At 46.8% G+C, this 20,793-nt stretch overlaps 1 protein-coding gene across 1 annotated transcript in view; it reads left to right on the top strand.

Annotated features, from left to right (window-relative positions):
- SETD1B (SET domain containing 1B, histone lysine methyltransferase) overlaps positions 1-20,793 on the top strand; it is a 49,582-nt gene that overhangs the window by 5,076 nt on the left and 23,713 nt on the right. Inside the window, 4 exon segments of the mRNA XM_029961213.1 lie at positions 312-410; positions 907-1,177; positions 4,300-4,412; positions 7,052-8,233. Of these exon segments, the coding sequence (XP_029817073.1) occupies positions 312-410; positions 907-1,177; positions 4,300-4,412; positions 7,052-8,233 (1,665 nt within the window).

The raw sequence follows: 20,793 nt of genomic DNA, 5'->3' as shown, positions 1-20,793 counted from the left end.
TCCCCGCCGTGTGTGGGAGGGGGGTCTTGGGGGGACACGCACAGCCACCAAAGTTACCGCCACCTGACACTGTGTATTCAACTGTCAGGAGCCCAAACCTGCGGCTTTTTCCTGTGTTTCCAATCTGTGTGCATTTCCCAGCAGTATTGCAATTTGACACGTGTGTGTGTGTGTGCGCTTTCCCCTTCCCATGAGACAGCCCGTGCTTCCTTGGGGTTTATTTTTTCTTTTATTTGTGTCTTAAATTTCAAGCCTTATTATTGCTGTTTCTGTGTTTTCTTTCCTCCTCCTCCTCCTCCTCCTCCTCCTAGAACTCGGGAATCGCTCCTGTGGATTGTGTCAGGGATCCCAGAATAGGGCGAATATGGACCAAAACTAAGGAGTTGGAGCTGTCTGTCCCCAAATTCAAGGTACTGCCCCGAATTTTGGTTTTAGCTCTGTATTCTTGTTTATCTGGTAGTGAAGCCTCAGTTCCAAATAGTTTAATGGACCATTTAAATGACAGTCATATTCCTGTTAACATTGTTATTTAGCAAACTGTTTAACAATAATCCTCTTCTATAAGGATAACGAGAAATCAATGCATCTGTCTAACGAGATCACTTGAAGGTTTTGGAGCTGGGGCTTTTTGGGCAGGGGGCTGTGGAAGGGGGCTCTCCACTCACAGTGCTGCTCAAAATACATCTTTGTAGCCCAGAAAGGAGCCGGTTCCAATGAATGGCTGCGGCAGCAGAGCCTCTGCTCAGCTCTGAGCTTCATCCCAGAGCCTCAGAAGCGGTTTTTTCCCCCCCCAAAGTTTGCAGGATGTTTTAACCCTCTCCCTCCCGTGCCATCCTTAGGCCCTCCCCCACGCTCATTAAACAATGATGATTGTTTGTATTGCTCCCCACCTTGTGCCCGTTCCAGATTGATGAATTTTACGTGGGGCCAGTGCCTCCCAAGCAGGTCACCTTTGCCAAGCTGAACGACAACATCCGCGAAAACTTTTTGGCCGACATGTGCAAGAAATACGGAGAAGTGGAAGAGGTGGAGATTCTCTACAACCCCAAGAACAAGAAGCACCTGGGCATTGCCAAAGTCATCTTTGCCACTGTCAAGGGTGCCCGGGAGGCTGTCCAGCACCTTCACAACACCTCTGTCATGGGCAACATCATTCACGTGGAGCTGGATACGAAAGGTGAGGGGGCACATTCCGGCCTCACGCGTTTTGGGGTTTACAGAGCCCCTGACCATCCCGCTCCCACCACGGAGGCTGTTGCAGAGGGCAGGAACCTGGTGATTAAAAATACGATGAGAGCCGGCAGCGGGTCTGGTGTCTGGGGCCTGGGCGAGTCACGTGGAGCCAAATGTGTTGTCTGTTGCTAAGAGACAGCCCTGTAATTTGCAAAATGCTGCCATTCTGCCTGTCCCCTGCCCGTCCCTGTCCCCGCTCCCTGCTCTCCCATGTCCCCCATCTCCCTGCCCCAGGCTGGCCCCTCTTGGCCACCTGCTGGGGCTGCCGGACCCCGGGACACCCGCCTTTTGCAAACTTGGGCTTTTTGGGCAAGTCCTGGTGGATCCTGGGACCCGAATCTCTGGGTTCTGGCAGCGGCAGCAGGGCTGGGTGCTGTCCTCTGCGTGCCTGGCATTTCATTGATACTTAGAGCACACTGGAGGCTGGGGCAGCAGAGTGCACACGCAGCACTTGTCAGGGTGTGCGAGTGTGTAAGTGTGAGACTGGCTCTTAAAGCGACAGGAACTCCCTGTCCTGGAGTAACCAGCTCCCAGCCTCACACCCGAGCCCTCGGGAGCCCAATAAAGTTTCTGGAAGTGTGAAGGCATTGTGTTTACTCTGTTCTCTCTCCTCCAAGTGTGTTAGGGAAGGGCTTTGCTAAAATCTGCCTGAATTTTATAAAATATCTAAAGCTGAGGAGGTGTAGATCTGTTGCTGCTTATACTTCTTCCTTCTAAAGGTGGCATTTCTAGTTTAAAACTGACTTGCTGCACTCCTTCTTGAGAAGAGGACATTGCTAACACCATTTTCTTAAAAATGCTGTTATTTTTGTTCTGTACTAAAAGGTTTCAACAGTTTAGTGCAAGACCAGCACAGCAGTCGGTGTGCCACATGTGATAGACTAGAACAGCATGTTTGTTGACATTACTGACCACTGTTAGAAGAGAAATCACAGTAGTGGTATAATATTTTCTATTGTGAGCTTGACCTTACATGTGTATACTTTGAAATTCTAGTATCATTAATTTTTACAGACAGGCTCCTTCCCCTGCTTTTAAATTTGAAGGTAAAAATCACATTTAAGAACAAATTAACCATCTGCAGATTTACTAATGTAAGCTAAAGCTGGCTCATAAGCGGTGGATGTCTTAATGAGAGTAATTTTAAACAAGCTGATTGTACTACCTTCCTCCTTGTTCTCCTCCATTTATAAACTACTCTGCAAGTCTTGACCAGGCAACTGTTCCAGAAAGTTTACAGCACATCAGGAAAATGAGGGGGGTTTAGTCTTCTGTTTCCTGGGAGAAAACACTGAAGTCTGTTTTCAGATTGCATTTCTGGGAGGGTTTTTTTGCCAGCTTTATGCTTCTAATGTATTTTTTTCACACAGTTGCTTCTCTTTCATTCTAAAAGAGTAGGACTGTCAGTGTGCTATAATCTGTCAGAATCAAGTAAAAATGGAATTCCTAAAATAGCATTAGCAGGTTAGGGCATACTTAAAATATATATATCGGTTTTAACATTTCTTTCTAGTATTTCACTCTTCAAGAGAAGGAAAGGTTGGTTAAAACCTTTGTTTTCATAGTGTAGAAAAATAAATATTAGGAGTGAAAGTGTCATTTTTATCTGTCTGGAATGAGCATAGGCCTGGGAATCTGAAACTAATAAATCCAGTCTCCTCATCTAAGACAGGCTTGTTTAGAGCAACTTCTTTGCCTCAGTTTATCTATTTATAGGCTGGACACAATTAATAATTGCCTGTTTTAGAGAAATAGATAGAACTCATTTCACATTCATAAACCTCTTTGAAACTGTAACTCTTCCTGCATTATATTGGGGATTCAGAAAGAATTATGAAACTTTGTAACAATTACTGTATATTTTTTCAAAAACCAATGAAAATAAGCCTAACACTTCTATATACATGGCATTGTGTTATGTGTAGGCAGTGTGTGTTAATATTTCAAGCATATCTTCAAGCTCTTGCAGTGAAAAGATCTATTTTGTCACGACTTCAGTTGAGCTAAAACAGTTTATGTAGTTGAGGATGGCTCAGGACTTTTGTGAAATGAGATTTGATACCCAGATAACCTCATCTGCAGCATTTGTTCAAGATAAGTAAGTCTTTCACTGCATAGAATTGTGCTAAGGGGTGCTTTGCTTTTGGATTTTATGGGGTGATTCACAGGGAGTTTGAGGTTTAATCCTACAGGACTTCTGCATGAAAGTAGTCCTGGTTTTGGGGAGATATTGCCTGAATTCATTTTCTGGGCTCAGGTGCTGGGTATGTCCATTTTTCTATGTATTCTTTATCTTTCAGAGCAAAATTCAGACAGTTTCAGGGTTTGATTCTGTTGCCTTTGAAGCTGATGACAGATTTCTTACAGACTGCAGAATAAGTAGGATTAAGTTTTTGTAGTAACAAAAAATTCAGTATTAAGAAACTGGGTCTTTGTAGACTTTGGGAATGAAAAGGCTGAGGGTCAGTAACACTGTATGGGACAGTTTGCTTTTCTGGCTTTGTTCTTCTAAGGATGTTACTGACTACTCCTTAAATTATGGGGGGGGAAAAAGGATTAATTGGTGTGTTTTGGAAAGGCAGCGTTAACGGTTTTGTCCTCAGCATTCCCATGCATCGTGTTTGCATTAGTAACAGGCAGTTTCTACGAGCAAGGTGTGCAGGGAGAGCTTTCTGAAGAGGCTCTGGGTGTTGGCAGAGGCTTCTCCCTTGGGTGAGAGTTTCACTTCTCAAATCTGCAAGCTATTTGCTTGGCACTTTGGAGAGGAGGGAAACGGCTGCGCTCCAGAGAGCATGGTAAGGAGCAGAGCTGCCAAGCAGGCTGAGAAGAGGAAAAAGGATTTAGAAGCCTCCTTGTCTTGGCTGGAGAAGGGAGTGTCTGACTTCTCTTGCCCAGCAGATTATTTAAAAATGATCCCTGGGAGCTCAGAGGTGATAACTGCTCCTCTCTTGCATGGATGCAGCGGGCTGGGAGCGGTGGCAGGGTCATGTGGGTGTCAAGAATGTGTATTTTCACCAAGATTGTATTATTCCTGTTTAATCAACTCTCACATTGTGGTCTGTGCAGGTGAGACCCGCATGCGATTCTATGAACTGCTGGTTAATGGTCTTTACACTCCTCAGACCCTCCCTGTAGGCACCGAGCAGGACGTGTCCCCAACTGGGAATGAAGCTCTCCAGGTAGGTGTGCTTGGCTTTTTATTTTTTTCTAAGAATAACTTTCTAGAAAACTCCAAACATCAAAGTTAGCGTTTTAACACTTTTAATTTAGCTTCTTTTTCCTGTCTTGCCATAGTTCCAGTGGATGTTGCTAATTCACATTTAAATATAACTTGCTCATAATTGCCATAGCAAATGTACCTCTGAATCAGAGCATGTGGCTGATCTGTGTCTCCATAGCACGGGAAGTGCTTTTTGTCTTTCTGAGTGAAAAATGCTTCCAAAACCGACAGAATGTGCCCTATTAACATCAGAAATTCCTGCAGTTAGGACTGGATCAGATCTGTCCCTGAGATGAGATTATTCCCTTGAAGTCAGGGGAATGATTTACAGTGGTACATTTGGCCTGGTGTCTGTGGTGTGTAATCTCAGCGCTCACGGACTTCAGCCTTGCTTAAAGGCTAAAAGGTGGAAGGGGACTGAGCTTCAATAGTGGCATCAATTTTCCAGAATCTTAATTAGTTGCTGGAATCAGCTGTTAATAAAAGCAGTGGGCAGAATTCCTGAGGGCTTCCAGGGGTCCCTCGATATTTAGGGCACAATTCTCTGCATGGCTTCGTACGATTACCTGCTTCCCTGCAATCCCCACTGGGATGAGAGGGCGAGGGGGAAGGGAAGCCTGTTTGTGTGAAGTTGTCAGCCTCTTTGACTTGTCTAAATGTACTTTGGCTCCTCATTGTGACTTAAGAACCCACTTTAAGACATCAAATTTGAAAGAGATTTGGCAGGGATTTCTTTTCTCTACTTCTCTGTGCTCTTAAAATGTCACGATTTCATTAATTCTGAGATCAGGCATTCTCAGGACAGGTGAGAGCTATACCTTGAACATGGAAATTCCATTGATCTGAAAAAATAAGTTTCTCCTCTTCTCCTGCCAACCATCCCAACATCACCAAGGCAAAATCTCAGTATCTTTTTAATAAAATCATAAAGAGGTTGGTTCTTCCTTACCTCCCAGCAAGGTGCTTTTAAAGGCAGGAGGGAGGCAAGTAATGATTTTGCTGGGAGCCCTGCTATGAGCAGGGCCTGGCTGCTCATTTCTGCTGGTTCCATATCTCAAATAAAAATAGACAGATTTGTTCTTACTCCTTTTTCAGGGTTAGCAGCAAATTGATGGTATCCCCCAAAGTAGTCCCTGCTGTAATTATCTTTTAGATTGTTTCTCTAGATGCTGTGTTTTTGTATTGTATTATTATCCTGAATTGATTTTTTTCCCAATTATCACCAAAATTATTGCTTTGTGGGTAACTTCAGCTGTTTTGCATCATGTTTTTGACACTAGAATCCACCAACAAACTTATTTGCTGTTGTAGTTTAGTAAAATACCCCCTCATGCAGAGCAGCAAAGACCTGACAGTTCTGCAGTCCCTGCCTCTAGGTCATGTACAAACCCCACTGAAAGACAGTCTACACCAAAGGTGCAGAGATGTGGTTGTTGTCAAGAACCAGCCACGTGCTTCCTGCTCCTTCCTGTGGGTTTTAGAACAGTTGAGGAAGAAATTTTCCTGATGTCCATGTGGTCATGGTCTCTAGGGGGTCACACCAGGAGCAAGTGCTCACTGTTGAGTGGGTGAGACATGTGTGAGCATAGCAGGCAGGTGAGGGCTCAGCTTGAGTTTGCTGCTGGCATGTTCCATGCAGGTCATTTTACAGGTGTCTCTACCTGCCTGTGCTTGAGAGAGGAGCAGCCAGCCTGTAGCCTCACCAGTTTGCTGTCCTGATGTGATTTTGGGGAGCTGGAGCTCAGTCCTGCCTCTCTTGCTACCAGGGGGATTCTCACTGAGCTCCTGCTTTGCATTATGGAAAATTGATTCCGGAGCTGATGATTAGTGTGGCACTGTTATGACTCAGCAGAGTCTGAGTTGGAGCAGGGCTGCTCCTAGAAACCCCCTGAACGTGCCTGTGGAGTGAGTTGCAGAGCAATGACTTGGCTGCTCTGTAGGTTTGTAGGGTTTCAGTTTCAAATGCCATAGTCAGTAGTGCTCTGCCTGGGCATTCATCTTCAGGAAGGGCTTTAAAAAGGTACTTTTGGCAGTTGAGAACTTTTTATGCCTTTTATATGTGTAGCCTTCTCCCTTGTTATAGATGAATGTTTGGGAGAGAGGCTGGTGGGGCAGCTCTGCTGCAGAGGTTTGGCTGCAGGCTGGCAGTTTGCTGCTTTGTATGTTTTGATTTGTTCACAAAAAAAGATAAATTGGTAATCTCACATCTCAGACTTTTTAAATTTTCTTTCCTATATGCAATTTAGACAAGCCTTACATAGTTGATAGAAATTGGAACTCTTTCAGATAAAAGTGGTGTGCAAGTCTCCTGTTCACTTGATGCACTTGGGTGTAGCTTATGAGGAAAACTGTCTGCTTTCTTCTTCCTCCTCTTGCAGACAAGTTCCTCTTTGCTTGCCTTTTTCTTTTAAATCAAAGGGAACTGTTAATAATGGATAATGGTTTGTGTTTTCAGGGACTCTGTAACCTATTTATTTTTTGGTCGTGGAAATCACCGCGAACTCTCGGGTACTCAACTCCTCTGAAAACCAAACGGATTAGACAAATATCTCTGTAAAAGTGTGTGTTTAGGTGCTTCTCTCTGTTCTGTTTTCACAGTTGACGGATTCCCTGAAGCGCCTGAAAGACAGTAACCTTTCTTCCACGGGCTCCTCTGTTACCCCAAACAGCAGCACGCCCTTCTCCCACGACACAGCCTATTCCAGCTGTCGGCAGGACACCCCGAACTCGTACAGCCAATTCACCCCGCAGTCCCAAGGAACACCTCACACCCCACGGTTAGGGACGCCGTTTTCCCAGGATTCCACCTACTCCAGCCGTCAGACAACGCCTGTGTACCATTTTGGGCAGGACAGTGGGTACAAACCCAGGAGACATGAAACAAAATTTACGGATGCCTACAATCGCCGCCCGGGACATCAACACCACTACGTGCACAACTCGGCGGGTGTGTTCCGAGGCACGGAGCATCAGTTCAGTACGTACAAGTCCCATCAGCAGGAGCCAGTTCAGTTCTCTCACACTCCTCCCCTGAGCCACTCTAGTTCTTCGAGCTACAAATCTGCCTTCTCTCCCTACCAACCACCAGCTGTATTTCCCCAATCTGACGAGCAGCAGTTTCCCCAAACTTCCAGGGAAACAGAGTACCGGAGACCTGCGCCCCCTCCCACTGAGATGGTTGTGGAAAGCAGTGCTGCCCCTAGCATCGATTTTGTCCCAGTGAAGGAGAAACCAGAGGAGCCTCCACCCTTGCCCGACTCGAACTCTGTTCCTGAACCGAGCACAGCATCCTTCTCTCAGACTCCAGAGAGGAGCGAGACCCCTGGCACCCCCACCATGGAGTCTGAAATGCAGCATAACAGTTTAGACTCAAGGATTGAGATGCTCTTGAAAGAGCAGAGAACAAAGTTACCCTTTCTTAACGAGCATGACTCGGATAACGAGATCCGAATGGAAGGTAGCCCTATTTCCTCCTCTTCTTCCCAGCTCTCTCCCATCACACCGTACGGTTCAAACTCTCAGCCCGGTTTCAGGGGGCAGACGCCTTCCTCACGCCCTTCCAGCACGGGCTTGGAGGACATCAGCCCAACGCCGTTACCTGACTCTGACGACGACGAGCCCATCCCTGGGACAGCGTCTCTGAGTCAGAATTCCCGGGGGACATCGGAGGCCAGCATGACTCCCAGTGATCAGCTTGGCAGGACCTCCAAAACTGAGACCTCGGAGGCTAAAGAGATGGTGCCTGGTGACCAGACTCCAACGTCAGAAAAAATGGACGAGGTGAGTGGGCTGGAACTGAGTTGTGGAGCTCCGTGCTTGCCCCTGGAGCTGGACAGGGCAGGGGATTGTGCTCGTCTTTGTGCCTTCAGAGCATGAGGTTTCTGGTGGCTCTTCCTTTTACTCAAGGCAGCTGGAAACAAGTTAGACGTGACACAGAGTGATGGTCTTAACTTGCCAATCTCCAGCTTTCCATGTTTATAATATCAGCCTGCTGCAATTTATAGCTTCAGGAGAACTCAAGGACTGCACAAGCCACCAAAGTTTGGCCAGTGCTCACGCTGTGTGAATGTCCTGAGTGTTGACAGACACTTAAGCCACTAGAGGAGTTAATGGAGCACTTTCTGCCATTGCTGTGGTCCCTGAGCAGGGGTGTGTTTGTAGCCACACTCTTGCTTAACGGGGCTTTCACGTTGCACTGAAGTATTGAGTGTATACGATGTTTGAAAGCTCTCCAGCTATTTCTGCCATCTGGTTCAAACGGGAGACAGTTGCTGGGTTTTAATACTCCCTTTGCTCGGTTGGAAGGGGGAGGTAGTTGACTTGTGGGGGATGTGCTCCACTGAGTCTTCCAATAATAGAGCAGAGCTCGCTGCCTCTGCTGGGGCATTTGTGGCTGAAAGAAGAGCGAGAGCGGAACAGTGTGGAGTGGTGCCAGCAGACAGAGGAATTATGTTGCATGGCCTGTCTGTTTGGGAGGTCTTTTGCAACAAATGTGACTATCACTGCAGTGGACGTGTGGGTCCTATTCTGCTGTGTCAAGGAACAGTCAAAATACAGATCTTTGCAAATGCCAGGCCCTTTCTCCTCAGTGTTTATAATGGTCATGCAAGGGAATGAAACTGCTGTCCCTGCTGTACAAGAACGCTGCAGTCAAGAGGGCTGGTCTCGTGTAAATGTCCCAAGCGTGGTACATCAATTTAATTTACTCATGAAAGTTTGCCGGGGTTAAGCTGGCAGAATAGATTTCCCTCCAGTGGTTTGCAGTTATGAGGTTTTCACCCGAGAAGCAGCTGCATTTTGGGAGAGGAGGAGCTACTCTTGTAGCTGTGGGCTTTGCAGAGACTGGAGGGAAAGCTCTGCAGCAGTAACAGAGTGCAGGTCTCGGTGCTACACAGTGAAAACAGTGTGACCGCGCTGGATATTTTGTTTTTTTTCTGCGGGCCTTTCCAAACCTTCTTGTCCTTGCAGTTGCCAGTTTAGCGTTTGAAACAATTCAGCTGCTTGAGTTCTCATTCATCATTGGGGCTGGCCCAGGCTCCCCTCTTGGGAGGCAAGTCCCTGGCCCATGGGGCCTGATGATGTGTTAATTAGGAATGGAGTTTTGATTCCTTGAGCTTGGTCTGGCAGGCGTGAGAGGGGATACTCTTGGTTTGCCTGAAAAACAATGAGGAAGACATGCCTCATCTCCTGCCTTTCTGGGTTTGTATTTGCTGTCCTTGCTCTCGTGCAAGTGGGTTGCAGCCAATTCTGAGTGTGTTTAGGAGGGTGGGTGGATGCCAGGGTGGTGTGTGGGGTCAGGCACTTTCTGTAGCGGACACTGGCATTGGGGGACTGGCTGGGGTGGGATGTTGTGGGCTGTGATGTGGGGCAGCAGCGTGCTGATGTTGAAGCCCTTGTTAAGTCTTTGTTTCTCCTTAATGAGATGCTGGTGTCAGTAGTTCACATCGATGGTTCTGTGATACAAAATGATGTAAATGTGTCAATCCTCTGCAGAAGTCAGAAGGGTGATAGCAGGGTCTCCATGCAGGTCATTGCTGCCTTAACTATCTCCTCCCCCTCCAAAAAAGTTGATGTTTGATGTTTGAGCTGTTTATTCAAACCTCCTCTTGGTTACAAATCACACTAAACTATTCTGGCATGTTTGAAAAGTTGCCTGTGTCTTTCATTGCTCCTTGTGATGCACAAAAAACAATCTCCATGTGTTTTTGCTTCCTTCCCCTGTCCTTCTCCCCCACAGTTTTTTTGCTTTAGAAAAAGGCTCTGCTGGCTTTCCTCTCTCTTGCTGAAGGAGCAGAGCTGAACAGTGACTTAACATAGGCTGAAATTTGAGCTGCAGCTTTCCAACTGAGTTAGAGAGGGGCATTGAGTCTGTCTAAGGGCTGGAAAGCTAAACCTCCGGCTTCAGCCTATTGTGATACCACTATTCAACTCCAGCCCTTCAGAGAATCCTGCAGCAAAACAGAGGGAAGGCAGACCCGAATATTTCTAGTGACTGTGTGGCTTGGGGAGTGGAGCAGGAATGACATATTGGTGTAGGGAAGGCTCATTAAGTATCATAAGGAAGCAATAAAGGGCAGAGAGTTTGAACTTCTTATTTACTTCATATTTGGCTCTTCAGGGGTCGGAGCAGCCCCAGGCCAGCTCTTTTGGGCGGGTGCACTAGCTGGGAAAATCTCAGGGTTCATAAGGATGCCAGCAGAGTTGCAGGGAAGTTTTTCCTGAGGACCTCATCCTGTTTCCCATCAAACAAGCATGATTTTTGTCAATGATTGCTAATACAGTAACATCTGCTCTGTAGGTGAAGCGCTGTCAAATCATCAGGCAAATTACCCCCCCCAGACTTGCCATGAGTAAAGGAGGTGCAGCCCAGCCCCAGCAATTGCTCTGATTTATCGTGCAAGACCCCAGAGCTTGATTTCAAGATCCGGTATGATACTCCTAAGCCAGAGTTTGGCAGGGAGTTTGGGTGTGGGAGAGGAAGGACTGTGCATCTGTCTGCAACACCTACCCCAACTAATCTGGGAGCAGTGATTAAGGTCTGCAGAGAAAGTCCTGCTAAGCTTAGCCAAGGGACAAGGCCGAGGTGTGGAACTGAGTGGGATGTGGGCAGTACGAAGTGAGGGGAGGAAAAGGATCATTTCCAAACAGCACAGCCTGCCAGCCAGGAAGATGGGGCAGAGAGGGCTTTTTCAAGAAACTAGAAGATGGCAAGGGAAAAAAAAGGAAAGAAAAAAAGTTGAGCTGCATTGTGATATCAGGAAATTTTTGAGGGTGGCAATGTCCAAACTTACCTTCCTGTGTGCTTGAAAAGGTAAAAAGGAAAGAACTGTAATAATTTCTTTTCACAGGATCTTGGCTGTTTCAGAAGTGCAAAGATTAAGTACATACAGTTTGACGTTTTGACATCCCATCTGAGCCAGGTCTTGTTTTGGCTTGGCTTGTGACAGGAAGAGGCCCTGCCTTTGTGCTGGGGAGGGTGACAGGATTGCAGCGAGTCACTTTGTTGTGAATTGATGATGTCTTTCATGTTTCAGCTTATGAATGTATCAGTTTGTGTGCATAGCCAGCATGTAATAGGAAGACTGTATGGTTGACAATGGTATTCTTCTAGATGTATAAGTACAAAAGTACTTTTTAATTGAGGGATCAGCAGTCTCTCGTCTTCCTGGTAGTTTGGCTAAGCACTGAGTTACTGTGGAGGGAGGAGTGCCTTGGAAACGCCAAAGATCATCATAAAAACGAAGATCCTGAAATGTGAATGAGGCGAGAGCAGTTCTACTGTTTGCTGTGAATTTTAGCAGATGGGTTGGGGAGTGAACTGAAAGTCACACAGTGCACAGCAGCCCTGGAGACCCCGAAAGCCACTGCTGTCACCAGCTGTCTTGCCCGGCTGTTGTGAATGCTTTTAATGCCATGCTGGGTGCTGAGGTGCCTCTTGCAGGACAGTGTCAGCATCCCTGTGACAAACTGTGCAGATGCAGGGTCCTCTCACAGTTACCCAGGGAGAATTTCTGAGCTGGGCTTAGACACAGACGACGTAGGTCAGGCTCAGCCCTACAGGAAGCTCTGCTGAAGTCCCTGAGGTTACATCTGGGCTGAATTTGCACTTGGTGTAAAAGTATCTTTGGGTTCTTGTGTGGTCACGGCCAGAACTGGAAGAAATTTATGTTGAAGTGTCACATTGTCCCTCCGGAGCCTTAGCAGGATGTGATGACATTCTCCTCAAGACACTGCCTCGTGTCTTGTGTGGCTCCTTGCTGCTGCACCCTCATCCAGACAGGGCAGTATTTCAGTAGCTGGTCAATGATTCCTGCAGGGCCAAATTCAACCTTTAGTTGTCACGAACACTTGTGAGACAAACCATTGCCCCAGTGCCATCGGGCAGCGAGAGGAGCTGCTGGGGGTTTCGGTGCCAGCAGTGCCTGCAGTGGTTGCCCCAGGAGTGGTCTGTGCCCCTTGGAGCTGAGCTGGGCAGGAACACATCTGCGTGCCTGCAGAAGGATGTTCTTGTCCTGTACCCTGCTTTCACCCATGGATTGTGTGGGTCAGAGGCAGCCCTATGTTCCTGGGACTTTGGTGATGGGTTACATGGAGCCTCCTAAGGATGAAGGCAGTCGCACCCTTCTGAGGGATGTTTCTGGGCTGGATGGTGCATAAGTGATTTATTCAAGGTAAATGCACATTAAGGTTGTGAAGGTAGAGCCTTAAGAGCCAGGAAATTTGATACCTTCGTTTCCACAGTAACTGTGCAAGAGCCCTTATGCCCATAAGTAGCTGTTATGTATGTATAATATATATGGGTACACCTGGGATCCAATTTACAGCTGGAGTGGGATTCATCATTCCTGGAGGGAGATGGGGGGAGTAGATGTGGCGAATGGTTGCTCTCAATGTAGTTTTTTAATTGAAGAAGGGAGAAAATCGTGAGAGCTGTGATTTATGCCCAGTCTCATAAACACTTTTTCAAATTTTCCTGCCTCCTGAGCTCTTGTGAATGCAATCATGCCTGACAGAACCGGTTCCTAATGGAAACTCAAAAAATAGGTGTATGTTATGACCATGACTTTCCAGCAATGCAGCCAGCCAATGCCCAGGCAGCAGAGATTTGGATGACTGCTGTGGTTTTACATGTGAATTACACTAGCCATGCTCAACCTGTGAAATTAAAATGAGAGTGGACTACTTAAGCTGTGGGTTCAGCTCTGCCCTTCCTGACCCACTGCACAGCAGCAGCAAGAAGCCACAGGGACTTCAGGGGATCTTGCAGATTTTAAGCTTGTTCAGAAAAGAAAGACGGCACACAAATCCCTCAAAAGGTGATTTAAATGTGACACTACACTGACACTGGCCCCTTTGAGAGCTCAGAGATCTGTTCAGCCCCTGTGTCCAGAGGAGGGAGCAGACTGGGGCAGGACTGCAGCCCTGTGTCCTTCTGGGTTGCTTGGGGCTGAGGGTCAGTTCCCATATGACCTGGCCAAGGTAAGGACATCCAGGCTCCCGAAGCAGTGAAAGTGCAAGGTGTTGTTGTCTTACCTTTTTTTTCAGAGCTGATACTGGAAGACCCCAGGCAGGGACTGCTTCCTTGTACAGTGGTTCATTTACCACACGACAGCCTGCTGCTCCTGCAAAAATCTGTGGAAAGTAGAGAAGTCCGTTGTGTTTGCTAACTTGTTTCACTTTTGACTTTTTGAATTTGGCTCAGATTGGATTCTTGGAGTGCTTGCAGAGTGGTTAGCAGAGCAGAGGACTTGACCAGCCAAATGTGTTCAGTTGAGGAAGCAGTAGTTTTAAAGTCACTTTTTCAGAGCAGGATTGCATAGGATTCCCCTGGTGTTCCTAGTGATACACCCACTCATACATGTCTGCTTGTTGGGAGGGGGAAAACCTGAACGGAAAAATATTTGGCTGGTTTTGGTTTGTTTTTTTTGGATACTTAACAACTTCAGTAGAGTGAGAGAACATGTCTCTTGTTGATAACAGAGCTGAAAATGGTGAAATGCTCTGGAGTGTAACTGAAAAATAGAAAGCGGGCTGTGGTTGGGAGGCTGAGTGGTTCTTTTGCTCTCACACCAGGCCAAGGCTTTGAGGCTTTTGCATTTTGCATACCTGATAGAAATGACATTGCCATTCCTTTTTATAAATCACTGTTGCTGACAATGCTCTCACCACTACCTCAGTTCCTTCTGTTTTGCCACCAGTGACTTTCTGTAAGTTTTCAGTTCCTGGTGGGCTGGCTGTGTACACTTGAATTGCTTGTTAATAGGCAGAGCACTCCTTGTTTTGTGTTTGTGTAATCTGTAGATGCTCTGCTGCACTGGAAACTTGGATCCAAATTACACTGTTTAACCATAGCATATAGCTGAGGGTGCAATAATATCTGCAAATCTACACACCATCCACAGTTAGAGAACCCTTGGCATCTTCCTTTTGCTGCTTGCAGAGTTCTTCCTATTCTTTCCAGCACTCAGGTTTTAGCAGTGACGGTATTGAATGTTCAGATGTCATAAATGCAGGCTGTGAAGCCTCACACTGAAGTGACACATTTTCCTCACAGTTTCTCCAACCCATTATCATTCCAGTTGTGTTTCGCATCTGATGGTCGTGAAAAGTGACCAAGGGAATGCAGACAAGTTGCTGGATGGCGACGTGTGGTTGCAACATGCAGTGACACTGAGAAAACGTGCCAGTGTGTTAGGTAATCAGTAGAAATATTGAGAAGATAATTGCTGTTAACATATTGTGCTGGCAGCCACCAGAAGAGCACTAATTTCTGGGTCTGGTTTTGAAGAAGCCGGAGCAGCCGCTGTGTTCTATATGTGTCTGTGTCTGACACAGAGCACTGAGCAGATGAGTGCTTATTCAAATTTCTGCTGGCTGGTGCCTTTCCTGGAGTCCTCTAAATAGATGCAGTTCATCAGTAGAATGTTTTTTCCATATTGCACCGATTTTGAGTCCCGTGACTTTGCCACCCCCCTTTCTATTAATTTTAATTTTCAATTTGGGGTACTTGTTTGTACCTACAGAAGACGGGGCAAAACTCAACATGAAACTCGTGAGTTCATTAACTCTGCGCATCACGTACCTGCCCACGAGGGCTCCTTTGACCCAGACATGTTACTGCTGTCTCAGGATTTATTGTGAAATTTGCAGTGCTTGCTTTTGGAAATGCCCATTCATCATGGGCATGAAAGATAGCTCAGATTTTGTACTCCTAAAAACAAAGTATTTAAAAAAAAAAACCAAACCAAAAAGAAATGGTAAAGGGAAAAAAAAGTATTTTAAAATGTTTTTTTATTTGCATAGCACTGAAATAAAATCAGTATCTGCCCCCGTACGTTTCCAGTGGTGCAGACAGGCCTTGTGAGGTCAAGATATATAAATACATAAAATAGCAAGACAGCAAATTGGGGTTTCTCATTTCTCTCCAGGCTGCAGTAGGTGGAATAGGTTTGCTCCTCGGGCTGTTGCAAAAGTGTTGCTTCAGGAGCAGTTTGAGTAGAGGAAGTTGTTGGTGGCTTGGGCTCCGGCAATCGCCCTGTGCACGGAGGGCACCGTGAGCCTGCGCAGCACAGCCCGGGGGGAACCGAAACTGCTCCAGCACGGGGCTGGCAGCAGTTCTTTGGCTGGGAGGGTTGGTTGCAAAAGGGTCAGAGAGCTGGGGCTCAACTTCCAGTTTTCCCTCGTCAGAACTTGGGTGTTTCGACTTCGTCGCTTCTCAGCGGCGTTTGGAGTCACCGGCTGCTCCGGACTGTTCGGAGTGTTTGGAGTCTGTGTTTGTGGGGAGTTGACAACTGTTTACCAGGTGCAATTATCACACACCTTTGACCAGCTCGCCTGTGCTTTGCCCAATCTCTTTCTCTCTCCATATCAGGCAGTAGGTCAGGGACATAGTTAGGAAAAAGGCTCTGAGGTGGTGAGGAGGGGAGGAAGAAGAAAGGCAAAGATGGTCTCCCCAGTCCTTCCCGTCTTTCCTCCTTGCTGGCACCTTCAGCCATTCAAGGTGGAATGTCCTCAGGCTCGCCACTGCCCAGATTCCCTGTGTCAATGAGTGCAATGGCACAGAGCCTTGGGAAGAAGAGGGCTAAGGATGGTGAAGAACGGATGGGGTTTTGTTTTTCCTGGGCCTTTTGCTGGCCTGATCAAGGGATTGGATATCTGCTGCTTTTATGGGTGGTGTGGAGTGGGAGTTGCTGTCTTACATCCATTTTTTTTTTCCAAAAGAGCTATGTTTTGCAGTGAGCAGATAGAGTTTTGTGCTGCGTCCAAGTGGTGCGTCCTCCTCCAGCAGTGCAGGATTAACATGTGTTGCACACACCAGGGAGACATTCCCTTTGGAACCTGGGGAGGGATTGCTGAAGTAGGCAGCTTTTTTCCAGGTTTCCCTGTTCCCAGAGGAGCTTGTTATTTCTGGTGCCTTGTGTATCCCAGGCAAAACAAAATGTATCCATTTCAGGTGATAGCAGTTGTTTGGTGGAAGCAGGAGCTGGTGTGATGTTGGCACATGGCTCTGGGGACCGTTTCCCAATCCAGCTCTTGTTGCTAAGCAGTTGCCAAACGTGGCATTTTGGTCAGCAGATGTGGCCGAGAGTTTCCAGTGCAGATAATTGACATATTGTCTTTGAAGGATGCAGATAAATGTGAGCAACTGTTATCATGGTGCTACAAGCATTTTGCCATTGTCAGGGGAAAAAAAAATACTTGGAAAATGTGAAAATACTTTGTACTGCATGAAATTATTCAAATTACAATAAAACATAAAGGCCAGTCTACTGGTGGAATGGATGCCTTGGAGATGTGCAGGAAGGATGCATTTTGACAAGGGAATCTCAACAAATTTATTGCTTGGTAATACAGTGTCAGGTGGGATGTACCTCCCAAATAACCTCAGAAAAGTGTTTAACGGCAGATAGTTTTGCAGTCCTGAGGGGTGTTCCAGGCCAGTGAGAGGCAGGTAGGTGGTGTGGGTTTGGTGGCAAGGGGCAGCCTGGCCCTTGCAGAGCCCTGTTGGAGGATGGTGTCCTGATGCTGGAACTGCTTTTAGATTCCCTGGGAGCTGGCGTTGTGCCGGGAGCACCCAGCCTGGCTGCGAGGCACCAGAACTAAGCTGGGATCCCTGCTGGGTTGGAGGCTCAGGCTTCAGCTTGAGGAAGTCTTGTTGCATGACTTTGTCTTGGCTCATTGCTGGGGCACACGTGCTGCAGGCAGAGAAGTGGCTTTTGGCACAGTGGCTGTGGGGGCACAGTCCTTTGGTGGCTTTTGCAGCCCAGCTCCTCTGGTTGTGTATCACTGTGGGGTCTCGGAGAGGGGGAGGCAGGCAAGAGAACATGAGGAACTTGGGTTTGCACTGTGATGTGAAGAACATGGGCTTTGGGGTCAATCACTGAAGAGTAGGTAAAGCTTCCACATGCCTTCTGTTCTTGCTCTGAAAGGGTTTATGTGGAACTGCTTTCAATGTCCAAGTGGAGCTTTAGATGGTACCATGCATTAAAAGAAAAAAAAATGTAAAACTCAGAAGGGCAGCTCTGAAGGAGTCTGACTTTGAGTTGGGATGGAGTTTATGTGAGGACTGGATTTTATTGTAAGTGAATTTGGGGCTAAATGTACAAATGGAATTGTAAGAAGGAGGAATGTTGGACTCTGGTTATGACCCAGGTTTTGCAGTACTTTTACTGTTTTAACTGAGCTCTGGAATCAAGAGCATTGCACAGCGCAATTGTTCTACTGAGGCACAACCTTAAAATCATGTCCAGCGAGATGTATTGATGATGGTTTGTGCTGTAAGTACCACTGTGCAGCTCTGGTGCTTCAAAAGGTGCTGAGACTAAACTGTCCTAAGCAATAAACTATTAGTTGCAAACCACCAAGCCAGCTGTTCCTGCACAACTGCTTAAAAAATAAAAAGATGCCCGTGCCTTCCAGCTGGTCACCTGGATCAGTGAGCAGGGCATGGAATGCATGAGCACAGAGCTGTGTTTGGCTGGTTTTGTGCCTTTCTCACAACTATTTCACATAACTCTTCAAATGAGTAACCTACCTTTTCGAGACTTCATATGTAACTTCAGACTAGGGAACCAACCTAATGGGAAAGCTGCTCTAAAAATTACAAGTGAGACTTGTGGGATTGAGAGGGGTTTAGATGTGTCTGCTCAGGTATGGGCTGTAGAGATGCTGTACTGCCCTGTGCTTCTGCAGGGCTTTGTGCTCATTGCCAGCATTTTAACAAAGCTCTTTAAATCAGCTATTAAGGAAGTGAGTAGAATAAGTGTCACCAACGTGGGGAGGAGGCCTGAAAGAGCCTGAGGGCTGGAGTGGTGGGTCTGAGGAGCAGAACATGGATCACCTGTCACTGGCTGCTACTAACAGGCTCTACCCATGTACATGCAGTCCTTTCACTTGAGCAGTCACCTGTGGGAGAGCTTGATTACAGCTCTGCTGCAAGAGAACAGGACAGACTTTGGACTAACTCATGAGTTAGCAAGGAAAAGGCACATCTTTATCTTTCCTTGGTTGTCTATGTTGGGGGTTATTTAGTCTGGGTTACTGGGAGTCCTTCAGTGGGAGGTCAGGGCAGTGGGTGCCATCACAAGCCCTCTCAGAGCCAGGCTGTGTGTGGTGATGCTCCCCTGGGGTCCCTCATCTGCTCGTGACCAGCAGATGAACAGTGATCTTGTTCAGTAGTTGCTGGTGGACCTGTCTTCCACAAACATCTAATCCCTTTTTCAACCCATCTGCGCTTGTGAGCCTGCAGTGTCCTGTGGCAGTGAGGTGCACAGCTCAGTTTTGTTTGAGGTGCAAAGCGTTTCCATGTGTTTGTTTAAACCTCCTGCTTGCTAATGAGGGGACAGGTGGGGAAATGGGCATACTTTACCTCTCCTCTCTTCTTTGCATATTTTATGCCTGCACAAATGGCAGTGGGAATGCAGCCCAGCTGGGGGGTATTTCCACTCTGGTGCTTTAGAACAGTTGTGGTTGCATGATTTGTTTTGCATATAGTGGGGATAGTTTAATAGTAAAAGTTTGATATCTTCTAAAAGGCCATGAGAAATGTCATCTACTGCACGGAGATTATTTTTGTTAAGGGATCAGTCAGCAGTTGGCAGCCACAAGGGTTATGTTTCCATCACCTGAGAGGAGTGGTATGGGGAAAAACTTGTGTTTCCCTCACTGAGCAGGTTTTGGACAGGGACAACTTGAAGGTATTTCTGGCTGGATATTGCTCTAGGCTTCGTCTTAGAAAAAGGAAGATTTTTAATGTGTTAATTAATATGTTACATTCCTCAGCTGATGTGCCTGATTGTCTCCCCTCTGACTGCACTTAGTTAAATGTGAGTACAGCAAGAGAGGGAAAATCTAAGCAGGAAATAAAGCAGTGAAAAATTCAAGATGCCTCCAGAGAGAAGAGAAATGTTACCAAAGGGGAACTGTTTCTTGCTGGCCTCACCCTTACTTTTGAGGAAGAACTTCTCTACTCAGCTGCTGGAAATAGGCTCCTCGGAGTGAAGTGTCTCCTGTGGTGTAGCCAGAGTTTAATGCATCCACAGAGCTTTGCTGGGAAGGACTTGTTAGGCTTGTGTTGTAATGCTCAGAAAATAAGGAGCCTGCTAAGCTCATTAGAGTGCCAGTCATCGCTTGTGGTCACTGCTGTGACAGTCTGGCCACAGCCAGAGAGGGTTTGTGTCACCTGAGCCTCTCATTCCCTAAACAAAGGGTTTGTGCCTTTCTCACTCTATGGCTGCGTCCCAGAGACCTGGAGCACCTCCACCACCTCCACTGGGGGCCCCAGCCAAAGTGGGTAAATGCTTTTTGTCACTCAAGATCACGTGGACTGCCTGAACCGGCTTCTCTGCAGTGGTTTTTCTGGGAATTTCAGAAACACAGCAGATGTCCCATTGTCCTCTCTGGGATGATGGCAGTGCCTGTCTCCAGAACAGAAAGCCACAGGTTTTCTTATTTGAAACCATACTGTGTAGCCACCATGACTGCAGTCAGGATGATAACAAGGTCCTACAGACCTTGTTAACAGTATGTTCCCTCTTTCAAGCTTCCTTATTTCTTTTCAAATAGCAGGTACTGGGCTACAAAAGAGCTGCTGGAAGGAGAGTAGTGCTGAATCTGTGTGACCTCCCAGGCCAGCAGTGGAGGGCTCAAGAAATCTCACCAAAAGTGCTCACGAAAGGTTCACATAAAAATCAGGACTTTAACTCTTTCCCCTTGCTTGTTGCACACTTCTTGGAGAGTAAAGCTGTACTTGTTTGGAAAGGGCTCTTTTGGGATTCCTCCATCAGCTGTGGGCTCCTGGGTTTTCTTGCAGGTGCCAAAACCACTTGGGTCTCTTTGCTTCCCAGCCACGTGGAGAGATCAGGACTGCACCTGAGAAATTCAGGGCAAGAGTGGCTCAGGCTCTTGGAGAGGGGAAGGAGAAGCCAGGCTCATCATTTGAGATGCCTCTGGAGAAGGGAGGCGGGTGACTGAACTGCTGCCATGGGATATACTAATGGCACCTGGATCTGAGGGCGGATGGCAGTGAGCAGGAGAGCGTTACAGGATGATACTGATGAATGATCTGACAAAACCTCTTTTTTTTTTACCTGTTTTTCTTCAAGTCCTCAATTTCTTCATTTCTGCCCTCTCTTTTGAGAAGACAGCATTGCACAGGTTGTGTAGTGGACATCCAGGTCTTGCAGATGAAACCACTGTTGAAACTAACACTGAAATGCAGAGAGCACTGAACAGGGCACTGAAAATGCTGCCCTAACTGTGATAGCCACGTGATTTCAGATACTCAAGGGTGTAGTAATACTATGTAAAAGGGGAAGAGTGTCAAACTGGTGTACTTCTGC

This window comes from Manacus vitellinus, unplaced genomic scaffold, assembly GCF_001715985.3.
Source record: "Manacus vitellinus isolate BGI_N305 unplaced genomic scaffold, ASM171598v3 scaffold_31_pilon, whole genome shotgun sequence".
Taxonomy (NCBI): Eukaryota; Metazoa; Chordata; class Aves; order Passeriformes; family Pipridae; genus Manacus; species Manacus vitellinus.
This window is presented reverse-complemented; position numbering and strand designations above follow the sequence as displayed.